Raw genomic sequence first — 26,578 nt, forward strand, 5'->3', positions numbered from 1 at the left:
TGGCACCTGGGGCGGAGTGCCCCCACCGCCCCCTTCCTACGCCCCTGCCATTGAAGATGTGCTGACCTTTAATATCTAGGTGTAATTTTCTAGGCCTCTGGCTCAAGGAAAGCCCATAGCATTCAAGTAACCAACAATGGTAAAAAATAAATAAATCTGTGCATAACATCCTCAAATTTCTCCAGACTAGGGGTGGCCACTACACTCACGCAGCTCCAAAACTATACCAGGCTAAAGTTTTGGCCCAGCTGTTATATGGTACCATTTTAGGACTGCCACTTTCCCTTTTCTTCTGTTTAGAGCAAGTTCAATCATAGTTCCTAAGAATGATGGTAAAGGTCCCTAGAAGTGTATCAGATGCCATGTTATGACTGGTTAGAGTGGAAGCTAAGGTGTGCCTCACTTCCATAAACTACTGGCTGAAGATCTGCTATTTCCCACAAGGTGTCCCTCATCCTATATTTATTCACCTGGTTCTTCCTGCTTAAGTGCAGAACCTTCCATTTGTCCCTATTGAAATTCATTTTGTTAGCTTGCGCCCAGTTCTCCAATCTGTTAAGGTCATTTTGAATTCTGATTCTGTCTTCTCCCAGCCCTCCCTGTTTGGTGTCATCTGCAGATTTGATGAACATTTCATCAATTGCTTCATTCGAGTCATTTAAAAACAACAATGGGCCCAGGATGGAACTGTGGAGCACCCCACTTGTCACTATTTCCCAGGATGATGAGGAACCATTAATGACTACTCTTTGGGTTCCGTCAGTCAACCAGCTACAAATCCACCTAGCAAGTATCTAGTTCAACCCAAATTTTACCAGCTTCCTTGCGAGAATATCATGGGAGTCTTTGTCAAAAGCCTTACTGAAATAAAAATGCACAATATTCACATCATTCACCTGACCCACCAAGCTTATAACTCCATCAAAAAGAAATCGGATTCATCTGACATGACTTACTTTTGAGAAACCCATGCTGGGTCTTAGTAATCATAGCATTCTTTTCTAAGTGCTCACAGACCAACTGTTGAATTATCTGTTCTAGGACCTTCTCTGGTATCAATGTCAAGCTCACTGGTTGGTAGTTACCTGGGTATTCCTTTTTGCTCACCTCCAGTCTGTAGGAACCTCACCTGTTCTTCTGCTTTGAACATAGCTGAAGAAAGCTTTTAAAATTACTTTTAACCTCTCTTGCAAGACTCAACTCATTCTGAGCGTTAGCTTGCCTGACATTCACCCTGCATCTGTTAGCTACCTGTTTATGCTCCTCCTTTGTGGTTTCCCATTTTTTCCATTTCTTATATAGGCAATGATCATTGCACATGTGCCTTACCACAACCTGGAAGTAGCAGTAAAAGGGGGTGGGGTGGGTGTAACGGGGTGGGCTTATTTCAGATTTTAATATTGCACAGCTTGAATTGACTGGATGTATAAAAACTGTCTAGACCAATCTGTTTGATTCAAAACTTTAATTGTGGAACAAAAAGCAGTAAATGATTCAACCAAATAATTCCATATAATATCTTGCGCTGTCCAGCACAGGCTCAGCATCTTAGAAATAAAAGATAATTCCAAACAGACCTAAAAGCTGAGGCCTCTCTCTTCCTACAGCTGTGCATCTTACTCTCACAGAGCGTAAGAACGACTCAGCCACCACCTTTCCAAGGTGGCGAAGTTGTAATTCAATGCCTCTTATGTGATCTAAGGTTAAACACTCATGCGTTAGGTAGCAGAGGACAAGAACAATAGTTAATGATAAACTTATCTAGGCGCTCAGAGAGAGCTGTTTCTAGCTTAGTACACTCAAGTGGAATTTCCCCATTTCAGTGTCAATTAAATTATTATACTTAGCAGGGCTTACACACATTCCACTGTTGCACATGATGACCCAGAACACAACTCCTGTGCAAATCGAGGGTTGCCTGTACACGCCCTTCTTAAATTTCAGCTGATCTGTAAGCTCCTTATGCAGCCAAACCAGTTTCTTTCGATGCCTCCCACTTTTCCTTTTTGCTGGAATTGTCTGCATTTGGGCCTTCAATATTTCACCTTTAGGAAACTCCCATCCATCTTGGACTCCTGTCTCCTTGAGTGTTTCTGACGATGGGATCTCACTCAGTAGTTCCTCAAACTGGAGGCTTCTTCCCCATGAAATCCCTTAGTGCATATATGATAATAATAAAAAGAGCTTATAACTTGTTTTTTTAGATTGTGCAGTATTGAGCCCCTGTTCTCAAGCACATCATAGCAAATTATCTATGGTAATAAAACATAAAAGAATCTGCCCCACTCCCCTTAATTCCAGTCAACAGCAGGCATTGTCCTTTCACATTGTTTCAATTCCAAAGAATACCTTCATTGTCCCGCTCCTCTGCACAACAGCTGATTTGTTTGCAGCATCCCCTCCATATCTTGCCCAAACAGTATTTTAAAAACTCAGGTGTAGCTACAAACCACACAATTAAAGTAGCACCTGAGCAACCAAGGGAAAGCCACAGAATTCAAGAATTGCAGAGTTGAACGGGATCTACTCCAGCTTCCTGTAATGCATGTTGGATGAAGAGAACAAGAACGATGTAGAAATTTACAGTAAGATATAAGACACTGGAAGTATATACATTTTTTACAATATATGCTTTACGATGAACTGCTGCGGGGAACAGCACAGAGTTTATAAGGACGGGGATGCATTGTCAACGCTGTTACAGGCTCTATGTTGAGTTTCTTCACTTCTGGTATGTGGAAGCTGAATGCCCTCAGCAGGCTGGTGAAAAAGATGAACAGCTCAATTCTCGCCATCTGCTCCCCAATACATGCACGGGCTCCTGAAGAGGAAATAAGGAGAAAGTGGGAAGTGAGCAAAACATTTCCCACCAAATCCAACTCTCAGCAACTAGTTTAAAATCTCAGTAAGGTATCTGGGTGGGCCAAGTTTCCTACCTACCACCAAAAGTGGTCTCATGGAAAACCCCACTGCTATAAACCCAATTTCAGCAGTAACTCTAATTTGAACTGTCATATGATTCAAGTGCCACCAATAACTTTCACCAAATGTAGACAGTTGCAAAAGTATAGCTAGCCACACTTTCTGCATCCTGAAAACAAATTCAGTAATACTATACATAATATTTTGGAAGAGCATAAGATTCCCCCCTATTTCTCATGAGGCTAATGGAACTTCAGGTATTCTTCCTTAGAGACAACCAAGTAAGATATAGGGATACTCTGTCATAGAAGAACTTGGTTTGGGAAAGATTGCATTAAAATTGGGATCATTGTAGTAAGTTCTGCCTCCTGGAATTGGCACAGTTTCCTTTTAAATTATTATTATTATTTAAAAATGCATAGGCTCTGCACTGTTGATCTTCTTCTTAGTCTGTTCTCCCTCAAATATATAAAATCATAGAGTCATTGAATTCTAGAGTTGGAAGGGACCCTGAAGATCGTCTTGTCCAACCCCCTGCAGTGCAGAAATATGCAGCTGACCCATACAGGGACCAAACCTGCAACCTTGGTGCTATCAGCACCACACTCTAATCAACTGAGCTATAAGTTTGGGGGCAGAAGGATCCCCTAAACTTTGGATCATTGTAGTAAGCTCTGCCTCATGGAGAGCCTGATCCGCCTCGTAATTTCTAGGTTTAGTAAATGTTAGAATTTAATCAATACTTGGACTGTTAAGAGAAGTTTCCAGATGCTGAATATAGCAATGTCAAAAATACTGGTCAAACCAGTTTTTTTGTCCTAAGAGATCCCCTGGCAGAAGAGCCAATCTGTAGACCTTTGCATCGAGAAGCACCTTTAAGATAAGACCTTTAAGCTGTGCACCAATCATCTCTATGGAGCAGGCATAAGATATAGATGGGGACTGCTCTTTCTGCTGTTTGCTTAAATTGAATGGGAAAGTGCTGACAGCCTCTTCAGAAACCTCCCATCTTCTACCAGAGCTGGAGCTTTAGGTCCTGTGACTATTCTCAGGCTTCGCTGGGAGACTGATGATGAAAGTCTGACAGCTCAGTGTGACACACTCCATTGATTGACTCACTAACCAGGAAAAAGAAGAAGACAAAATCACCTGTCCCAGATATATGCAGGGAGAAGAGGCAGACACCTGTTCATCTCTTTCCGGCTGCTGAAGAATAGCATTAACAGTCTTCTTGGATTATAGCCTAGATTCAGCAGCTAATGATTTGCATTCTCCCCAGAGTTTTGACAGCTGACAGTAATGCTTTAAAAGTGTCATGTATGCTAAACAATTTATTTGAAGCCATGTTCTATGACTTTTCTTTACATGGCTTGTTCTCAAGTTTCAAGGCGGTCTTTGAGCATCTTACTGTTTTCATTAGGTTTCACAACCCCTGCTATCTAGAATTACCCTTAATTTATAGATAGCCTGCCAGTTTAATAATAATAATAATAATAATAATTTATTATTTATACCCCGCCCATCTGGCTGAGTTTCCCCAGCCACTCTGGGCAGCCCCCAATCAAGTGTTAAAAACAGTACAGCATTAAAAATTAAAAACTTCCCTAAACAGGGCTACCTTCAGATGTCTTTTAAAGATAGGATAGCTGCTTATTTCCTTCACATCTGAAGGGAGGGTGTTCCACAGGGTGGGCGCCACTACCGAGAAGGCCCTCTGCCCGGTTCCCTGTACATTGGCTTCTCGCAATGAGGGAACTGCCAGAAGGCCCTCAGCGCTGGATCTCAGTGTTAACTGGCAACAGAGGTTGCTTAGAGGTATGTGACTCAACCCTTCCCCCCCATGTTTTCCCTTGGGTTGAGAAGGCTACTGTGACCTGTTTCAGAGTCTCTACGTACTTGCAGGTAAAGGGACCCCTGACCGTTAGGTCCAGTCATGACCGACTCTGCGGTTGCGGCGCTCATCTCGCTTTACTGGCCAAGGGAGACTGCGTGTGTCCACAGACAGCTTCTGGGTCATGTGGCCAGCATGACTAAGCTGCTTCTGGTGAACCAGAGCAGCACACAGAAACGCTGTTTACCTTACCGCCAGAGCGGTACCTATTTATCTACTTGCACTTTGACGTGCTTTCTAACTGCTAGGTTGGCAGGATCTGGGACTGAGCAATGGGAGCTCACTCTGTCACGGGGATTTGAACCGCCAACCTTCTGATCGGCAAACCCTAGGCTCTGTGGTTTAGACCACAGTGCCACCCGCATCCCACGTACTTGCAGAAGAAGACACAAATTTGGATTAAATATGCATACACTTTATTCCATATGAAAAGTTGTATTCTCTTCTGCAGGTGGGGTGGACAGAGGACTCAGTAATAAGGAATGAGTCACACACAGTTAATAAAAGACAAATGCCAGCAGGTGAAGCTTTCCCATATTTGTAAATATATACTAGAAAAAGATGAACCTATTGAATATCTGCCTGTCACACAGCAGTTATTTATTCTTTCTGCCTGCCCTGAGATCTCTGCTCTTTCCAATACCCAACCACATTCACTTATTGGCTAAAAACACTGCAATGTGGGAGTAGGATCGTATCTCACAGAGCAATTGTTTTAACTGCTGCTTGTAGTGTTTGCTTCATAGCATCCATTCTATGAAATGAAAGTTCATTTCTGTTGGCTGTGTGCCTGGTACTGCAATGCCACCTATATTTTGTACCTTATCACACCTTCCTGATCAAAGCTTGACCTCGTTGAAGCAACCCGGATAAGCATGGTTATGAATCACTTAATGATTTACCTGCTCCGAATGCCAGAAATTCTTCTCTAGCCACAAAATTTCCATCCTTGTCCAAAAAATTATTTGGATTGAACTCTCTAGGATTCTCCCATTGTTTCGGATCGTAAAGAACAGAGCGCAGATCTGGAATAACAAAGGTTCCCTGCAAGGAAGAAACAAATGACTCAACCTATATCCAGGCAGGGCATTATCTCGCAAACGGGTTGTTGAGACTCAATTTTTCTGCATACTCAGTTGGCACAGGGTCATTGCTATTCTGCTGCTTGCTGCCTACACCACTGGATGGAGGCTGGCAGAATATATCCACGGTATGTATTTTTCTCCCTCCCCCATCCCCAAGTAGCTTACAAAATTAAACCTCAGTTTTCTTGTTCATTTTTCTTTTAAAAAAATATTTTTGCACAATTCTGATTTAACAGACTTGCACCTGGAGGCATGGCTGGGTTATTGTTTTGTTTGTTATTATGTTATGTATTTTTGTGTTTTTACACTGTAAACTGCTGTGATCCTTGGATGGTGTATAAATTTAATAAATAAACAATACATCTCTTAATATAGAAATCAACTTCACCAGGCTCATGTTATTTTCAGTCCACATAATATATAGAGAAGAGATGTGGAGAGAATGTGCACAGTGGACCCAAATGGCTATGAAGCAGAGAAAGCAGAGTCTGTACCTTGGGAATGGGATAACCAAGTATGTTTACATCCTTCACACTCTGCCTAGGTGGCCCAAAAAGCAATATATATTTAGCACGCTGGATCTCATGAATCACTGCATTGGTATAAGGTAGTTTCTTACGATCTTGATAGGAGATTGAGTGAGAGGAACCAAAAACATCTTCCATCTCCTTGTAGACTTTATCTGAGGGAAAATAATATTTACTTACTTGTCTTACATAACTCCACAAACTCCAAAGAGAACTTCATATAAAGCTTTCTAACCATCTTCATTCAGAGCTAAACAACAGACTATTGGAATGTGAGTAATATTTCTACATGTGCTTTGATTCTCTTCAATAAATCTATGTATGAGAGCTTTGTGGAGTTTTGTTGAATAATATCCAGATTGAGAGAGAAGTCTCAGGATGGAATAGTAAGAACGAGTGAGTTCACCCTTCTTTCTAGGCTCGAAGAATTAGACTGAAACTAGATTGCAAAGGAGGAAGGGAGGTTTCTTCCTGCTCTGAGCAGAGCCAATAGAAGGGAAGTATTTTCCAGATTGAGAGAGAAGTCTCAGGACGGAATACAGACCATTTCATTCCTGGATCAGGATGGGCTGTTGCTGATCTCTTACCAGGCTCAGACTTTGGTAATATGGCGCCCTAAACAAGGACAAATTCCAGTGCCCGCTTCCCTCTTGCTTTCTGTTCTGTGCATGTTGTCAAGTGCTCTGTGTCACAGTTTCTCCACCCTTGCCTTGGCACCCCGTGCGGGGAACTGCCCACACTGCCCTCAATGCAGCATTGCTCTTACCTTGGACTTCTGGATGAATTGCAATAAGGAGCATTGCCCATTTCAGAGTAGAAGCAGTTGTCTCTGTCCCTGCACCAAAAAAATCCAGAATACACTCAACCAGATTATCTTCATCATATGTAGTATAAGGATCATTCTGGGTCTGTTAAGGATAATAATAAACATTAAATTTATTTTACAACAGACTTAAAGCATTTCACTTTTTGGTGTTCATGAAAATTCTTCAGTATTTTTGTGCAATTTTCTCTTAATATACATATTTTTGTATTCAGTTTTGCCTAACCCAGTATACACAGCTTGGAAGCAATTTCTTCTAATATAAAGCAATTTTGTGTGTTGTTTTAACTAAGATTTCCGCATATTTGCCTACTTTAGCTAAGGGTATGCATTTTTGTAAAGCGCGTTCTCACTAAAGGAGAGCACGTGTTGCGGATGGGGCCAGGCAAAGCACCCCGTAGTTGCCAGGCAGGATAGATTGAAGGGGCCCTGCTTGGATTGGTGGTTGGTGTTGCTGGGGTAAATTTGATGTTGCCAATTTGGGGGTGGGAACAGAGGTTATTAAACAAGGTTCACAGCAACCTGCTTTCTCTTTCGCTGTGGGCACCGGATCACCCACCCGCCCTCCCTTGTTTGGGCTTGTGCTTTGACCTTGCTATGCCTGTCATGGGGTTGTCCGCCTTGGTGCGGGGGCCTGGTAGGAATTTTTCCATTTGGCTGATTAGTGTGTGCCATTTGGTTTTTGCCTACTGCGTAGCAAATCGTCACAACTTGTAAGGTTGGTGGTTAGGCATTGGTTTCAATTAGTTGGTGGAGGGGTATGGATTGGCTGTGCCTGCCCCTCCAATGCTGCTGCTGCACGGGAATTCCGTTAAAGGAATTCAGGGGCTTACCATCCTTTCGTCCAAACCCCTGGAATCGGGTTTGGGCCATGTAAGCCCCTGGGAGCATGCGGGGAGAAGCTGAGGGTCTGTGCCGCAGCTCCAGTTATCCCTGATCTTGTTCCTCCACACTGGATTTCGCTGGAATCCGGGAGTCAGTGGTGTCCCCCAAGGCGGGGGGGGGGGGGCAGATAGTCATAACCAATGCCTAAGCAACCACTCACAATTTGTATGTTTAATAAAGTTGTGGCCAAAATTATGCCAAAAACCTTAAACAAAAAATTATGAGTGATGTGTGAGTTATTGGAGTAGGGGTGTTTTGGGGGACCTCAGCACGCAATGAGCTGAATTCACATACAATGAGGATATTGTACCTACTTTCTCAAGCTGAAGTAGATAGAAATCAATGAAGTCCTGTGGCTCAGTCAGGGAATGTTGCTCCCTATGTTTCTCTATCTCCTTCTGTACAATGGAAATTGCCTCATCATAGGCAGAAAATATCTTTTTATGAGTTCCTGGGAGATATTGCATGAGCCATGGGAACATTTCATAAAGCTAAAGGGAAGCAAAATCCAAATGATTATTTATAACTTGAAAAGAATAGTACTAAATATCAGAGGTACTATCTGTCCATGACTGCAAAAAGAACAACTTATGCAAAATACTGGGGAAGAGAAAAGAAATGTCACAAAAGATCTGAGGACCTTGCAAAACGGAAGAATATTCCCACCCACTCCCCGTCTTTAACCCTTACAACAACCCTTGTGAGGAAGGTTAGGCTGAGAAAGAGTCACTGAACAGGCATTTAAAGCCAGGCCTTCTCCATCTATGCCCAACACTCTATCCACGACCAAAACGATTTTCTGAGTGCTACTGGCCATGGGTTAGGGCAGGGGTCTGCAACCTTTAAGACAAAAAGAGCCACTTGGACCCGTTTCCGAAGAAAAAAAAAACTGGGAGCCGCAAAACTCGTCATTATAAAAATAACTTTTTTGTCACTTTTTTATTATTTCTTTGTTTGACCCCTCAGAATTACTCCTCCTCATAGAAATAAACGTTAAATTAGCAAGTTACCTTTTTTGTGTGTGTGTTCTTCACTCCCCTTCAAAACAGTGACCAGCGTACATGCCGGTACAGCGCCCACCACAGTGGGGAGTGTTGGGGCGCACAATGCGCCTCCTCCCCTTGCTAGTATCTGCCCCGGAGCCGCGGCAAAGGTGTAAAAGAGCCACATGCGGCTCTGGAGCCGCAGGTTGCAGACCCCTGGGTTAGGGCATTGGGGAGATCTGTCTGGCTCAATAAGGAAGGGGGGGGGGAGAGAACTCACAGCATGGAAAAAGCTGCCTCCAAATTGTAAGCTCATTTCAAGTATCTCCAGCAGTCTCTTATAGTTTTCATCATCTGTAGTTAACTGGTTTCCAAATGTCAAAGCACATATTACACTGGAGATTGACTTAGTGATTGGTACCGATGGATCAAATGGCTGTCCTGCAAAAGAAGTCATTTACTGTCATATTACTGTCAAGCTGGTAAATTTCACATTAGGGTTGGAAGGATACTGGAATCTCCAGCAGTAATTTGTTCCAGAAGAAAACAAGCAAAATGCATGACATTCCACCCCAACATAGATAGATCAAATAAAGGTTTCGGCAGACTGGAATGTGCCAGCATTATCACCCTTGCATCACATACCCTTTGAATTTGCAAAGACCTCCACAAGACGATGGGCTGCCTCTTCTATTTGGTGCTCCATGCCTTTCTTCCCCAGCCCCAGCTTCCGCATAGTAGCTATACCAAACCGCCTCTGCTGCCTCCACGTGTGACCATTTGAAAATACAATTCCTGAAGCCATCAAGAAACGACAAATTATTGGTCACAAATACTCATGCCCAAAAGATTGTTGGGTTGGTTGCCAGCTTAAAGTAAAGGTAAAGGTACCCCTGCCCGTACGGGCCAGTCGTGTCCGACTCTAGGGTTGTGCGCCCATCTCACTTAATAGGCCGGGGGCCAGCGCTGTCCGGGGACACTTCCGGGTCACGTGGCCAGTGTGACGAAGCTGCTCTGGCGAGCCAGCACCAGCGCAGCACACGGAAATGCCGTTTACCTTCCCGCTATAAAGCGGTACCTATTTATCTACTTGCACTTAGGGGTGCTTTCGAACTGCTAGGTGGGCAGGAGCTGGGACCGAAAGACGGGAGCTCACCCCACCGCGGGGATTCGAACCGCCGACCATATGATCAGCAAGTCCTAGGCACTGAGGTTTTACCCACAGCGCCACCCGCGTCCCGGTTGCCAGCTTAGAAGAGGCCAAATTAAGTGCTTAGGCATGCATTCAAGAGCAGCACTTTCTTTCAGAACTCAAGAAATGCAAGGCTGGTGCAGAACCACAGCGAAACTAGATAAGATGCGCTATAATTACCTACTTGCTCTTATGTCTAGTAAAACTAGGAACTATTATAGCAGGGGTCATCAAACTTTTTCAGCTGTCAACTTTTTCCCTTTTTAAAGGGAAATTCCCTTATTCCCAATAGGATTCCTCACAAGAAAAGGGAAAAGTTGACAGCTATGGGCCAGTCCACTGTCCCTTAGACCTTGGGGGGGGGGGGCTGGACTATATTTCGGGGAAAAAAATGAACAAATTCCTATGCCCCACAAATAACCCAGAGATGCATTTTAAATAAAAGCACACATTCTACTCAAGTAAAAACACGCTGATTCCCGGACCGCCCGCAGGCCAGATTTAGAAGGCAATTGGGCTGGATCCAGCCCCCAGGCCTTAGTTTGCCTACCCATGTATTATAGCATCTTATTTGACTGGGCATACAAAGAAAGAGGACACCGTATCAGAACTAATTTCAAGTACTCTTCTGTCTGGTGTGTAAGAGGCACTTAGTCATCACCCAAGGTGTCCAGCTGTAGCAGTTGACCCTCTTTGTTATTATTTTTAAGTAACTGGTAATTATTCATTATAGAAGGGTTACAGATAAATCCGTAGAAGATTGGATTTTGTTGATTACCGGTAGCTATTAGAATTGTGACTTCTTAACATGGGGTACCTCCATGCTCATCGTACCAGCTCCCTTAAATTCAAACACTTTTTAATATTACTTAAATGTTGTTAAGTGGTCAACTTTATACGTGATTTCCCACATTCTTTTTAATAACAATGCTCAGTTAAAGTGTTTAATGCTAGAATATAAAAGGACTGGAGGGGGCAAAAAAGTATAATAGTGGATTATTGCTGCAGCGCCTGATGATAACAGGTTCTAAATTTAGCTCCATAATGGTTGCATTCTACAGTAACAAGAGCCTGATAGCTCATCCTCCTGTCATAGTGGCCAACGAGATGCTCTCTGGAAGCTCACAAGCAGAACTTGAGTTCAACACTACGTTCTCCTCTTGTTTCCAGAAATTGGAATTCAGATGCATACTGCCTCTGATTGTGGAGAAAGAGCTTCGCTATAGTGGCTAGTGGCCATGAATAGCTTTATCCTCCCTGAAAGTTGCCTAGGCTAGGGCTGCCATACTGGGATTTCAAAGGTGGAAGTGACATCCAGGGGGAAAGGTGGCGGTTTGTCCTGGATCTTTGGCAAGTTAACTGAAGATTTGTGTTTTTGTAAAAAACAACAAAAAACACACACCCCGAGGCTCAACAATTTTGGGGTCTCCCTAATTTGGGGGTTCTTTCAGGGGGTCCTGGTTTTTACTTTTTGAAATATGGCAACCATATCTAAGCATGTTCCACAGCTCTCCAATTTGCCTTCAATAGTTGAATTCAATAGTTTAATTTTTGCACTGTGTGAAGTACTTTTGTTTGTCTGCCCTCAACCTTCCAATTCTTATGAGTTCCCTGGGGGGAAGACAAGTAAAACATCTTATTATCCACAACTTACCCCTTCCTTTTAATGTTGTTCTAAGGAAAGGGGTCACCGGTCGGTCAACAAAATCTTCCTCGTGGTTGATCAGGGCTTCTTTCACGGCTTGGAAGCCAGACAGTACTACGACAGGTAGAAGTCCTATCCGTATAGTGTAAACGTTTCCATATTGCTTTGCCATCTGCCATGGGGATCAAAGTAGAGGCGAGAAGCAATCATATGGAGGAGGCGATTTCAAGTTAGTATGTGACCTACACCCTTCTTCAGCTTCTGGTAGGGTGGAGCTCTCCACTCCCTTTTAAACATAAGCTACTATTTTAAAGTAACCACTTACTGTACATTTCTTCGTTGAATAATCATGTAATAACTAAGCTTACACAACTTTGTTAACAATAGCACCTGTATCTTACTAATGCCTTACCATGTCATGGAAAAAAGGGAAGTCTCTGTTACAGGGGATCCTCTGAGAAAGTGAAGGACAAGTTAAGAGTACTGCTGGAAGGAGAAGTGAGTTGACTGGATTTATCGTGCAGCAGCACTGAAAGTATATTGCAAGATAAGAGAAATATAATATGGAAAGAGGGTTACAGCTCTTAAGTCCACAGTTTGGGAGGGCTATTAAACACCCATTTGTTTTATCTGGCCTTCCCTTGACTAGTTTGTGTCCTGTTTGCTGGATTGGAGCTGGGGTAAAATATATTATTTTGGAATTTTTTTTAAAAAAACTTCTTTGTATAATTGTAGCCTTTTTTCATGCGTGCTGCTGTGGGTGGGCTTTGCCCCCCAAAGCAACATACAGTGGTACCTCAGGTTAAGTTCTTAATTCATTCTGGAGGTCTGTTCTTAACCTGAAACTGTTCTTAACCTGAAGTACCACTTTAGCTAATGGGGCCTCCCACTGCTGCCGCGCTGCCGGAGCACGATTTCTGTTCTCATCCTGAAACAAAGTTCTTAATCCGAGGTAATATTTCTGGGTTAGCAGAGTCTGTAACCTGAAGCGTATGTAACCCGAGGTACCACTGTAGAACTGTTTGGTTTTTTTAAAAGGTTTTTAGAACCACAAAGACAGATGAACAGTAACAAAACAAAACAAAAATTATACTCTATCCAGCTAAATGCAGGGCATACAAAGCCTAAACATATTAAATGATACCACCCAATCTAAGATCAAAACATCCATATTGCTCTAGATACTTGTAAATCTGAAACTATAATACATGAAATAAAATCCCACCATACTGAGTAGAAATGACCAGAATCTTCCTGTCCCTTAGAGACCCCTAATGTATGGAGTCTTTAAGACAGGCATGTCCAAAGTCCGTTTCAGGCGCTTAATCCGGCCCTCTGGTCAGTTTAATCCAGCCCCTGTGGCGGTTTATTTCCTGGGATAAAATCCTAAACTTCAATCCTAAAAGAAGCTCAACAACTTTGGTCGGCCCACGCAGCCCTTCATTCATCAAATCTGGCCATTTTTGACCCCATTGCTTTAGGATATATAGTTTATTTACACATATATACAGCTTGAGCCTACGTTGGAGGGGCTCACAGCATTAACACCCCAAGAGGGCCTTGCTTCCCCCCATAGCCACAGTCTTGTATTCAAACAGAAATCAAGAATCACTCTGTCTCTCTGGCTTCCCAGCCTGCTGCTTCTAGCTTCTAGCTCACATCACTCCACTCTTTCTAAGTACCAGTCGGAGTCAGTGCGGGAGGCCCACACATTTCCCACTGGTGTGGAGCCACTTCCTTTGCTCCCTTAATGGCTATCACCTCACCAGGAATTTTAATCCTTATATTTTAATACTTCCTTGATCCAGGGATTAGAAGGGTCTCTTGCATACAGCCTACTCCCTGCCACCCAGCTCATAACAAGATTCTTGGTTGAGTCTGAAGTGAAAAGAAGGTTGCCATTACTTTGCACTTTGTACATGGCTCAGAAACTTAGTGCAGAACACTCTTGTCTCAGCAGTGTCTACACTGGCTTGGTCTTGTCTACTGGAAGATGGCAGGATCCCCAAGTACATGCTCTGCGGAGAGCTGGCTTTAGGTACCAGGCCCAGGGGCAGACCAACACTGTACTACTAAGATGTCAGCAGACCTGACATGAAAGCTGGAAACATTAACCCTGCCATGTGGAAATCCCTTGCAGATGACCACAGTGCCAGGAAATGATCAAATAGGTTGTGTATCCACAGCAGTGACCAGAGGAAGAATGACATCTGGGAGAAATGGAGGAGAAGAAGCGCCATGTGCATCTGCAGCAGCAGAACCAGACGCCTTCATCTGCCCCAGCTGCAACAAAACATGTCTCTCGCATATCGGCCTCTACAGCCACAGCAGGTGTTGCAACCTTTCAACAGTTTAACTTTACCTCCAAAGGCGCACCGCCTTTAGAGAGGCGTGAGATGCATGTCTTTGATAAAAAGCTGTGACTCATAGAGTCTATACACCTTCTGTGTCACTGCTTGTTGTGCTCCTTGATGACTGCTTTGGAAATGCTGGATATGGGCTGATGCCTTATTGGTACTTACCATCCAGCTATCCCAGCTGAGCTGGGAGAGCCACAGTTTTCAAACCTCTGTCATACAGAAAACCCCGCCTTCCAGGGCTGACTCTGTGTAAAGTTAAAGGTCTCCTTTGCTACTATGCTCACAGGCAAACTGGAGCTGAGCTAGTCATTTTATGATTGTAAAATAAAAATAATCATTACTGTTGGAGTTATAGGCAAGCAGAAGATTTTTGTTTATTGAGTAAATGATATGAAAACTGACCGATAATAACTGTGCATATAAATTTACTATAAGATACATAAATCAATAAAAACTATCAGTACTTTTATTGAACAGTAGACTAAACAAGTCAATAAGGTTTTTTTCCTCCTAAGCACACACTCTAATAGCCAAGAGTCTTTTGACATCTTAAACTGTTAACACATTAATAATAATAAAATAATAATAAAAATAATGATTTATGTATAGGCTGCCCATCTTTCTGGGTTGCCCCAGCCACTCTGAGCTGCTTCCAGCAAATTATAAAACCACAGTAAAATGTCACACATGAAAAACTTCCCTAAACAGGGCTGCCTTCAGATGTCTTCTAAAAGTCAGATAGTTTTTATATCCTTGACATCTGGTGGGAGGGTGTTCCACAGGGCGGGTGCAACTACCAAGGAGGCCCTCAGCATAAGCTTAATAAAGTCGCTAGTGTTTAAAGGCTCCGCAAAACTCTGTGTTATTTTAGCTGCAAGTGGGCTAACATATGGCAATTGTTGCATTACATTCCTACATTCTTACTTACTTTACATTTCACACCTTGAAATGATTTATCACTGGATAATTTCTTCCAGTTACCAGTGGAAGAAAACAATTCACAATTCACATTGTGGGTTTTATTAATTAATTAAGCAGATCAGTTAATTAGAAAGATGTACCTCAATGAAAGCATCTGAAGAAAGTCTGATCCCAAACCGCCACAGGCTTCCAATGAGAGGAAGTGGAAGAGGCCCTGGAGGGTAGCGTCTAAGTGACCAGAGCTGTCTCAAATAGCTCAGACCTGGGCATGGAATCTTCTTAATCCAGTCTATCATGGTTTCCAACATCCTCCTGCCTTTTCTTTCTGTATCTTTGTATCTGTCCAGCACACCTGTGAGAGGTGAATGCTCTTTTCTCCTGTGGCTTTTTGGCTCTCTCAGAGATGTTGCATTCGGTCTTCGTTTCTCTTCTCACTGCCTTTTAAATACTATAATTAACATATTAGTAAGCAGCAAGGCCTCTTGCACATCTAATAAGTTTCAGAATGGGATCGGATAGGCATGTATTATTTCAGCACGTGTGGCTACTTCTAGACCTATTTATTAATTACTGTAGTCACCTTGATTTGTTTGTGCAAAGTTTGTGGGGAGGTTATAATATAACATAGGAAAGAACTGGTCTCCCACTCTTTTTAGTACCTTTTCCTGTCACTGTTATTACTGCAAAAAGAAAAAGTGAAAAAGAAAGAAAAAATGAACCAAATTTCTCTCACAAATAAGCGACAATCTGGAAACGTTCTTAGTTGCTTCTGTTGGAAAGAGATTTCCATATCAAAGTCTAATATAATCCAAGCCAACCAGGTGATATAGATAATGGTGGTGACCACATTTATTCTGAATACAAACTTAACAACTCTTCAGTAAATATATGTACACAAAAGCTGTCCTTTTATTTTTACACAATCTTTGGCTTTGCCTCCCCACAGTCTCTGGCGATGATGAAAATTCCACAAAGTATGTCGGATATTCTGGCTTTGCCAACTAACTTCTATGAATGGGTACTTGATTCCTCACTGAAAACTCCACGAAAACTGATGTGTATTTTTGCACATGGCATCCATATTGAAACCTTCAGTTTGCAAATGTATGTATAACACTGATTGTTGTTTCATAGTGTAGATTCCATTTTTATGCCCTGCTTGGTGAATGGGTCAATCTACTTTCTGTCTATATCACTTCTTTTCATATGTGCTCAGGATAAGTCTTCTGTCCCACTCCATTTTTTTAAAAAAGGAAGTCTGAGCGGAAATTCATATTGTTAAAATGCATGTATTTGAACATATTTCCCTCTCAATGTTCACATTTCTAAAATAAAAAGTTCCTTCCAGTAGCACCTTAGAGACCAACTAAATTTGTTCTTGGCATGAGCTTTGTGTGCATGTACACTTCTTCAGATACACGGAATCAAAATTCACCAGACCCTTATATATAGTGAGAGGGTGGAGAGGGGTATTACTCAAAAGGGTGGTGGGAATGGGTGATTGGCTGATAGGTGTGGTAAACCTGTTGACGACTGTTAACGACTGCAATTGGAATTACAGGAAAAAGCAAGGGGTAACATTTCTAAAGTTACTTTATTCTTAAATACATTCCAGAATACTTATATCAGTTTATTTTTGAGCTGAAAACAACAATGCAAAGTTAAAGAAGTGTGAAATCAGAAGGATAATTGTCTTATGAGTTACACATTAGTCTAGGAGGATTATCCTGAGCTTTTGTTTGTCCTTCTTACCTGTCAGGTATTTAGTTGGGAGCAACCACCTAGAGGCATAAGCCAAAGGGCGAGAAACAAAAGATAACCTGTCACCCAAGAAATCCAGGTTATCCCTAAATCAGCCTTTCGTCCCAGGATGCTGTTGGACTACATCTTCCCTGAACACAGGTTCTGCTGGCTGGGGATGACTGGAGTTGTAGTCCAACATTTGGGGACCAAAGGTTGAAAAAGGCTGTCCTAAGCTGTGAAGAGCATATTCTTCCTCTACAATATAGGAGCCAACTCCTAGGGACTAAGGTCCTGCTGCTGCCTTCCCCCCAATAAAATATTTGAGAGGGAGGCAGGAAATAGTCAGAACATCTGCAGTCTGCTTTGGGGCTGGTTCATGGATGTGAGGAGTCAGATAGTATTCCCTGGTCTTCTGAATAACATAGGGCTGCCATATGTCCAGATTTTCCCGGATATTACTGGGATTTTGAAGGGGGAATTGATATCTGGAGGGGGGGGGAGGGGAATTCATCCTGGATCAATCAAAGAAAAACTTAGGGGTGTCCTGGTTTTTACTTTTTGAAAAAATGGCAACCCTAGAATAACATGGAACTTCACATCCACAAATTCAGGCTGTCTCTGTAGTGAGAGGCCAGGAAAATTGCATCTCGGCATTATGTATCCACCTGTGACAAAGGAATAAGTCTGTCTAAAAGTCCTTGCTCTCAAGCCAGGAGAATGAGAGGTCAAACCTGCATTTTGAATTGAGTCCAAAAGAAGACATGACGCCAGAGCAGTTAGCAAAATGCTGGGATAATAGGGCATCAGTGCCAAGTCCTGGTTAACAACCTTACAGCTGTCTTTTGGACTAATTGCTGTTTAAACCATCTTATTATTTTATTACCATATTTATGTTAAAATTCCTGATCTCTGATTGCAGTCATGGGATGGTTGTCTTTCACATGACGGTATTATGTTTTGACTCCACAGAGTGGAAAATGACAAAGACAGGATGTTTGTGTTACCGTGTTCTGTGAAGTGGGACTATTGTCCTTTGTTTTGTTTTTTCTCTTTGCTGTCTGATGCTAGAGAGAGAGGGAGCCATGTTGCAGTGCTCCGTGTGTGTTTATATGTAAATAAAGTAGATTAGCCAAAATGCTGAGTTGTTGAGGTCTGTCACACGCATGATGCACAAACTCTGCGGATCCCTAAGTGTGCCGGTGTTGGTTGGCATCGGTCACTGTGATGTTTGGGCAGAAGAAAGCTTATGAAGCTCCCGATCGACCAGGAGGGAGGGAACATGCCAGTCGGGCCTGTGTCTCTGCCAGGGTCCTACTCGAGTGTAGGCCGAACTCCTGAATTTATGGTCAACCATAAACAGCTGTTTCCTGTGTGGCTTATGAAACAAGTAAAATGCAATATTAAAATAACAGAGAGTGCCTAAGGCTGTTCAAAAGAAACTAGGTAACCAGGTAAGAAAATCACTGTTATAGGTTTTGGGTGCCAGAGTTTGTGGGTGCAAGGTACTCCCTAGATTTAGCAAATGTTAGAATTTAACCAATACTTAAGAAAAGGAGCCAGTCATTTAATGTGGCAGTGTAAAAATACAGGCTAAACTTGTTTTCCTGGCCAGGGAATCGCCTGGAGGCAGTAATAACCTATTAAGATTGGCCATCAGTGAAGCTAAGGCTGTGTCAGATACTGGCTGGAAGATAGCCAGTAAGACAAAAGATTAGTAGTTTCTGTTTAGGACTGCAGTTTGCCTGATGTAAGTGAACAGGGGGACAATGTCCGTTTTGAAAGCTTAGCTGGTTCATATGAAACACATCCTCTGTAAAGGATCTTAATATATGAGAAAGCGTTCTATCAGGCAACACTTTTATAGTTTAAATTGGGCCCGGAAAACTACTGAGAGCCGGTACCAAATCTTCAAAGGAAGCACTATGAATTGCATTCATCTGTTTCCCAGGCATGAATCACGCAGGCCAAACCAGAATTGCAACTAGTGCACCAGTATAAAATTGTTAAAGGCACAGCAGGTCAAGGAGGCATCCTGGAATAAACAAGGTGAATGTTGCTAACCCAGGCAAATGAGCCATAAACCAAAGGGTGTTCCATACTGATCTGGATTTAACTTCAGGTGCCTTGCATTTCGGCCTTTAAAACCACTCCTCTTACTGCAAAGTTCATTACAGTACTGTCCTTGAATACCCTTAACTGATGTGACACATTGTCAACAATCTGTTGCTGAGGAGGATGTCCATTGTCCCTGTTACTTTTTATTTTGAAGGTTTGCTTAGAGACATTAGACAAGATGAAATAATTCTGGTGGTAAAGATTTTAAAAAAGAAACTTACAAGTTACATGCCTTTGCTGATGATTGGATGATAGTTTTGGAAAATCCACTACAGAGAGCAGACTCTTATGAATAAATTATTTTTGTACATTAGCCGGTTTTAAGATTAATCACCAGAAAATGATAATGATAATAAAGAATATGACAATAGAAGATCAAAAGCTTTTGAAGGAGAAAATAGGGTTTCAATTTGAGGAAAAAAGTAACACATTTGGGTATTATCATGACAAATGTGAATTGTATGTTGTTTCAAAATAATTATGTTAAGACATGTCCCATTGATTTTAATGTAATTTAAGAACAACTAACTTTCTCTGGCTTTAGGGCCCTTAATTGTTTGCATTGTTTATACTACCCCCTCCTTTTAAAAAAATAATATTTTATTAAAGTTTTCTTGGTTTACAAAGGTATGTGCAATGTCTCTTTTTTCAAGTGACAATTTCCATAGAATAGTTTCATTTGTTGTGACATCAGGGTTACATTAGGAAGAAAAATGGGGAGAAGAGGTGGCCATGGTGAGTGGGGGTGGGGTCGGGAGGCGATATTTCTATTTTGCTTAATGTATGTGGGGTTTTTGTGTCAGCGTCATTTGTGCAGGCTCTCTTTGCTATTCGCTTGTGTTCCTTTGGTGGTGAGAAAAATTGTGGTTGGCCTAGGGTGTGGTTGCTTGTTTGTGACTGGCTGTGTTGAACTTTGTTTTCGTGTGTGAGTGGGGTGAGTGTGTGTTTTTGAATCAGGTTAGCCATATTGATTCATATGCTGTTGGTGGATTCTTGTCGTTGTCTTGTTGGGCTGTGTATGTGATGAAGGGGAGCCATACCGGGGTGAAGGTATCGTCTTCTATTTGTCCCCGTGTCAGTTTCAGTTTATTGGTTAAATTTTCTAGTAGGGCTGTTTCTCATACTATTTGGTACCATTGGTCCATGCTTACTCTTGACAGGTCTCTCCAGTGTCTGGCTATGATGTTTCTGGTTGCTGAGCGTAGGTGGGTTATGAGTTCTTGGGAGTATATTTGTTTGAGGATTTGTAGGAAGTCGGGGCCAAACTTCATGTTAGTTAGTACTGCTAATAGGTATTTCCACTCTAAGCAATCAAAAGCTTTGAAGATGTCTAGGGACATAATTGTCAGTGGGAGTTTGGTTGCCTTGCTGTGTTAAATCAGGTTCAGTAGTTTCCTGATGGGGTCTGTTATACTGCGACCAGGGACAAAGCCAGTCTGGGGCTATTAACTCGTGTAGGAAATTTTTTAAGCGGATTGTTTATACTTCTAGGATGTAAGAGTACAAATATATTGCCACAATAAATGCTGAGCCTTATAATTACTATCATTTAATTTGTTCTAACAGTTAACCTATATTTTCTTATAATTGCTTTGATGTTATTATGGTTGTATAACTTTTGGCTCAGTTGAAAGTGAAGAATAAAGGATGGGAGGTTAACTCTAAGAACAAATTAAATGATAGTAATTATAAGGCTCAGCATTTATTGTGGCAATATATTTGTACCCTTACATCCTAGAAGTATAAACAATCTGCCTAAAAATTTCCTACACAAGTTAATAGGGTAATTCTGGATCTATTGCTGTTGCTTGAGGATCAGGTGGCTTCAGTGCCACACAGGGCCTTCCACCAGTTTTGGCTGGTGGCCCACCTGCACACCTGTCAAGACAAGGATAGCCTAACTTCCGTCATCTATGCTTTGGTAACCTGTAGGTTAGATTGTTGCAATGTGTTATAAGTGGAGCTGCCTCTGAAGACTGTTCAGAAACTTCAGCTGGTGCAGAATTCAGCAGCCAGGTTGCAAGACGGTTCAAGCATATATAGTCATACCTTGAATTGAAGTTGCTTCAGGTTGAGCACTTTCGGGTTGCGCTCCGTGGCGACCTGGAAGTAGCGAAACGCATTACTTCCAGGTTTCGCTGCCCAGGCATGTGCAGACGGTCAAATTGACGTCACACGTATGTGCGGAAGTGGTGAATCGCCATACGCGCAGACGCGGGTTGCGTTTACTTCAGGATGCGAACAGGGCTCCGGAATGAATCCCGTTTGTATCCAAAGGTACCACTGTAATGCCAATCCTGGCCCAACTGTACTGGTTGCAGATTAGTTTCTGGGCCCAATTCAAAATGTTGGCTATACCTATTATTGGCTCAGGACAGCAATACATGAAGGACTGTCACTCTCCATATGAACTGACCCAGACCCAGAGATAATTGTTAAATAATTTTTTAATTAATTTTCAATTACAAAAGTCCAATATACACCATGTTTAGTCTTTTAGTCGTGTCCGACTCTTCGTGACCCCATGGACCAGAGCATGCCTGGCACTCCTGTCACCCACTGCCTCCTGCAGTTTGGTCAAACTCATGTTTGTCTCTTCGAGAACACTGTCCCACCATCTTGTCCTCTGTCGTCCCCTTCTCCTTGTGCCCTCCATCTTTCCCAACATGAGGGTCTTTTCCAGGGAGTCTTCTCTTCTCATGAGGTGGCCAAAGTCTTGGAGCCTCAGCTTCAGGATCTGTCCTTCCAGTGAGCACTCAGGGCTGATTTCCTTCAGAATGGATCGGTCTGATCTTCTTGCAGTCCATGGGACTCTCAAGAGTCTCCTCCAGCACCATAATTCAAAAGCATCAATTCTTCGACAATCAGCCTTCTTTACGGTCCAGCTCTCACTTCCATACATCACTACTGGGAAAAACATAGCTTTAACTATATGGACCTTTGTCAGCAAGGTGATGTCTCTGCTTTTTAAGATGCTGTCTAGGTTTATTATCGCTTTTCTCCCAAGAAGCAGGCGTCTTTTAATTTTGTGACTGCCAATACCAAATAGCAATACCAATTCAAATACAAATCAATACAAGTCCAGTGTGCAGCAGCATGAGAACAGGCCTTTTCTGCAGTGGCTCCCTGTTTGTGGAATATTTTCCATAGGAAGGTTTGGCTGGCACATTAATTATACACCTTTAGGCACCAGGTGAAAAAAAATTCTCTATAACCAGGCCTTTGGCTGATTAAACATTCTATGACCTTTTAAATGAGCTTGTCGGAGGGGGGTTATTGGGGTTTATTATTTTAAATAAAAATAATGTGGGAGGTTCCCTTCTACAGGGCACTGAGCCGAGGGGGCACAAAATTAAGAAGACACATCATTGGGAAGATCTGTTTGGGGGTGCCAAATTTTGGAATAATATGAATGCCATATTATCAAAGATTACCAAACTCTGCCCCTGCTGCAAATGAGGGATATTTTAATTGGTCCAATGATAGTAGAACTAAGTAAACCAAGGACGGAATGTTAGTCAAAGTGGAAAATAATAATAATGGAGAAATCTATGGCAATAAATAAACAAACCATGGTAATTATTTTGATAGGCTTCCTGATGCACTGCAGCGGGGAATAGCACAGAGTTTGTGAGGGTGGGGATGCAATGTCAGCCCCAAAACAGGCCTTTTATTGAGTTCTTTCACTCCTTCTGGCAGCTGGAAGCGGAATGCCCTCAACAGGGTGGTTAGGAAGAGGAATATCTCCATCTTGGCCATCTGCTCTCCCACACAGGCTCGAGCCCCTGCAAAAGAAAGAAGGGGGAAGCAGCAAGTGAGACATAACCAACTCCATCTATTCTCCAGTTCATCTGGTTTGCTCAGCTAGTAGTTTTAGCCACAATAACAACAACAACAAAAAGCTGGAAAACAGCTACTCCCAAAGTATCTCCCTTGAATCCTCTGGGTTGACATCCTAAGGATCCTGGCTTTGCTCCAGGAGATACTGGAAGCTGACCTTGAGTGGCTGCAGTTCCCAAAGGAAGACTATGCTTGAAAGCAGCGTGAGCATTTGGATATGGAGCATACAGGTCATGGTTGCATCACTATATGTAGTACTTTGGGAAAGCAGGTCTAACTACTGCCAGAAGGACATAAGAGAAGGAATACGGTAAATCAAAGTGCATTTAATCACACATTGCCTGTGTGTGAATCTCAGAGCTGACACCTGGTGGCCAATAGTGGCAGCTACCAAGTCCAACAGTGATGGAGGTAACAGAAGCTACAACAAAAAGAAGAAATGGAAAGAGAGAATGAGGCTGGAGCAGCTGTTTGTTCTGGGCTCAGCTCCTGCAGTAGCCATGCAGAGAAAAATATTCTGTACATGGAAGTGCATGCAATTTACAGCAGAGCTACGGTTTCTAACTGATCCATTCTTTTTTCTATATTGTTTTGACAATAAATAAAAAACCCCACAAAAAACCAAGCACGGGAACCAAATGCCCCAATTCTTACTGCAGCTGTGTGGCTGGTGGAGCTGAGGATTTAACCCCTTTACTTCTAAACCATTTCCCCAAACTGAATTTCTCTTCAAGAGATGACAGTTGCTCCATGGGAGGGATAGTCAATGTGGTTCCATCTGGTTCTTGAACTATCCAGCTCTAGTAGTAGATAGGTAGCCGTGTTGGTCTGCCATAGTCAAAATAAAAAATTCCTTCCAGTAGCACCTTAAAGACCAACTAAGTTAGTTCTTGGTATGAGCTTTCGTGTGCATGCACACTTCTTCAGATACACTCTGAAGAAGTGTGTATCTGAAGAAGTGTGCATGCACACGAAAGCTCATACCAAGAACTAACTTAGTTGGTCTTTAAGGTGCTACTGGAAGGAATTTTTTATTTTATCCAGCTCTAGGCAGCATAGCCAAGAGTCATGGATGATGGGCACTGTAGTCCAACATCTGGAGGGCTATCCCTGCTCTAAGGCATAAAAAGTGTTTTGAAGGGGAATTCACATTGGAAAAGTGACATGGAAGAAAAGTGTTAAATCCCCACACTCTCAGCACTGTCACCCCAGCCTGATTTTTAAACCACATGTGATCCTTCCATGGCCCTCTCACTGTTTAATCAAACAACAACAACAAGATTTGATTTATATACCACCTTTTATCCTAAGATCCCAAACTGGTGTATAACATTAAGAACATAATTTATGCAGCATAATAAAAACCGCAACACACAACAAAATAATATACAGCAAAATGATAAAATAATCATAACATCAGTTCCCCACACCCACATTTAACAGGCCATACATTATACCGGCCAAAGGCCTGGGTAAAGAGGAATGTTTTTGTCTGGTGCCTATCCCACTCTGTGTGTGTTTGTCTAAATTTAATTATTTTTATTAATAATAATAATATTTATACACTGGACATCTGGCTGGGTTTCCCCAGCCACTCTGGGCAGCTCTCAACAGAACACTAAAAACAAAATAAAACATAAAACATTAAAAACTTCCCAATACATAGCTGCCTTCAGATGTCTGCTAAGTCAGATAGTGGGTTTTTTCATTGACATCCGATGGGAGGGCGTTCCACAGGGCGGGCGCCACTACCGAGAAGGCCCTCTGCCTGGTTCCCTATAACCTCACTTCTCACAGTGAGGGAACCGCCAGAAGGCCCTTGGCGCTGGATCTCAGTGTCCGGGCTAAATGATAGGGGTGGAGATGCTCCTGCAGGTACACTGGCCCTCTAGTAGTCTTTAGCTAAAAACAGTGAAAAGTGGGAGCAGATTCATTACCACAAAGCAACTAGTTAGAATGGTGCCTGCACATTTTTATTTGTTCACACACATTTGACCATCAGTTTCTTTGAAGCAAGCTACTAAATATAACTGTAAATTATTTCTGTGCATACCTGCTCCAAATGGGAGATATTCTTCTCTAGACCTGAAATTTCCATCCTTGTCCAAAAAGTGGTGTGGGTTGAACTCTTCAGGTGTTTCCCATCGTGTGGGATCAACAAGAACAGAATTCAGATCTGGAACAACAAATGTCCCCTGAAAAGAAGAAACAGTTGGCTCAGAATGCATCCGGACCAGCACACTTCAGAATGGCTTTGAAAAACTAGGAGCTGGCAGGCTGGCACACGCAGTAGATTTATGGGAAGACTGTATCGTCATTGTCCCCAGGCAACACAGTGATATCAACCAGGACTCAGTTGAAAAAGATAATTAAACTGGATTCTGAAGTCATCATATAGTGAAGGGAAGTTATTAATCTTGATAAAGTTGGTTATGTCTTAAGTATCTGGGCTTCATCCCACATTGCTTACACAATCAGTCTCTGGCTTATAAATATCGTAACAGTTTATTAACCTTCAGGGTTTCCCCCCCTAGTTCCTCAGACTCTGCATTACACATGTGGATGCTTAATTCAAAGTGTCACCATCAGATGCTCTTTTCTCTCAAAATATACAGATGTTTCCTACCTTTGGAATGTGAAAACCACGCATCTTCATATCCTTTGCACTCCGTCTGGGAATCCCAACTAATAAGGGATATTTTGCACGCAAAATTTCATGCATCACCGCATTGGTGTAAGGCAGTTTCTTTCGATCTTCATAGCAAATGGGAAGGGAGGAATCTAAAACATCTTCCATCTCCTTGTAGACTTTATCTGCAGGAAAAAGTGGGAAATGGGGAAAAAAAAGCTTTACAGCGAACAAATAAAATTGCCCAGAACGTTATTGGGCTCCGACTACCAACCCTGGATGAGATCTTCACGTCTCGCATCTTGAAGAAGTCACATAATATTCTGAGAGATCCCACCCACCCTGCTCACAACTTCTTTGAACTATTGCCTTCGGGCAGAAGATATAGGACAATGAAAACACGAACCACACGCCTTCTGAACAGTTTCTATCCAAGAGCTCTGATTGCACTAAATAATGATCTCAGGGCCAGTTGCAAGGTTTAGTAAGTAGGGAGTGGAAGGAATGAGATAGGTTTTAGGTTATGTTATGTTTTTAATAGGTCATGCTATATTCTGGATTATGTTATGTTTTATAGATTATGTCTAAATAGGATGAGAGTTCGGAGATACGTGCAAATGTATATGTGAACCCGGTCTTTGGGTGGGTGTTTGATTTTCGTTGTTGTGTATACTGTGTATATACGGACAATGACAATAAATTTATCTAAATCTAAATCTAAATCTAAAATGAAGCTTTATTTTAAAATACCCTGGTTTAAATGTGAGAAACTTCTGACAATCAAGTTGTGTAGGGTGGGATGAAAAGACCCTGATATATTAAGTGAAGCTCATTGATATATGCTGGCAGCATCCTGGAAATAAGAAGTTAACAATTAAGTAAATGCAGGTGCATGTGGAAAAGGTCTATTGCTCTGTGGTAGAACATCTGCTTTGAATGCAGAAGGTGGCAGCTTCAATTCCCAGTATCTCCAGTCAGGGATGGGAGCATGGGCATAGCCAAGGGGGGCCAGGGAGG

The 26,578-nt window shown here is 42.2% G+C and overlaps 1 protein-coding gene across 1 annotated transcript in view; it reads right to left on the reverse strand.

The window, feature by feature from the left end:
• Nucleotides 1–1,450: 1,450 nt before the first annotated feature.
• LOC310707881 (uncharacterized protein) overlaps nt 1,451–26,578 on the reverse strand; it is a 38,017-nt gene continuing 12,889 nt past the window's right edge. The window contains exons 7-19 of the mRNA XM_083505338.1: nt 25,559–25,746; nt 24,986–25,127; nt 22,674–22,877; nt 15,894–15,914; nt 15,375–15,664; nt 11,963–12,125; nt 9,762–9,911; nt 9,397–9,557; nt 8,448–8,624; nt 7,192–7,333; nt 6,393–6,580; nt 5,716–5,857; nt 1,451–2,821 (exon numbers count right to left, since the gene is read on the reverse strand). Of these exons, the coding sequence (XP_083361464.1) occupies nt 2,634–2,821; nt 5,716–5,857; nt 6,393–6,580; nt 7,192–7,333; nt 8,448–8,624; nt 9,397–9,557; nt 9,762–9,911; nt 11,963–12,125; nt 15,375–15,664; nt 15,894–15,914; nt 22,674–22,877; nt 24,986–25,127; nt 25,559–25,746 (2,156 nt within the window). The 3' untranslated portion in view covers nt 1,451–2,633. The remainder of the gene's footprint in view (nt 2,822–5,715; nt 5,858–6,392; nt 6,581–7,191; nt 7,334–8,447; nt 8,625–9,396; nt 9,558–9,761; nt 9,912–11,962; nt 12,126–15,374; nt 15,665–15,893; nt 15,915–22,673; nt 22,878–24,985; nt 25,128–25,558; nt 25,747–26,578) is intronic.

The sequence above is a fragment of the Podarcis liolepis genome, assembly GCF_965112155.1.
Source record: "Podarcis liolepis genome assembly, chromosome: 5".
Classification (NCBI taxonomy): domain Eukaryota; kingdom Metazoa; phylum Chordata; class Lepidosauria; order Squamata; family Lacertidae; genus Podarcis; species Podarcis liolepis.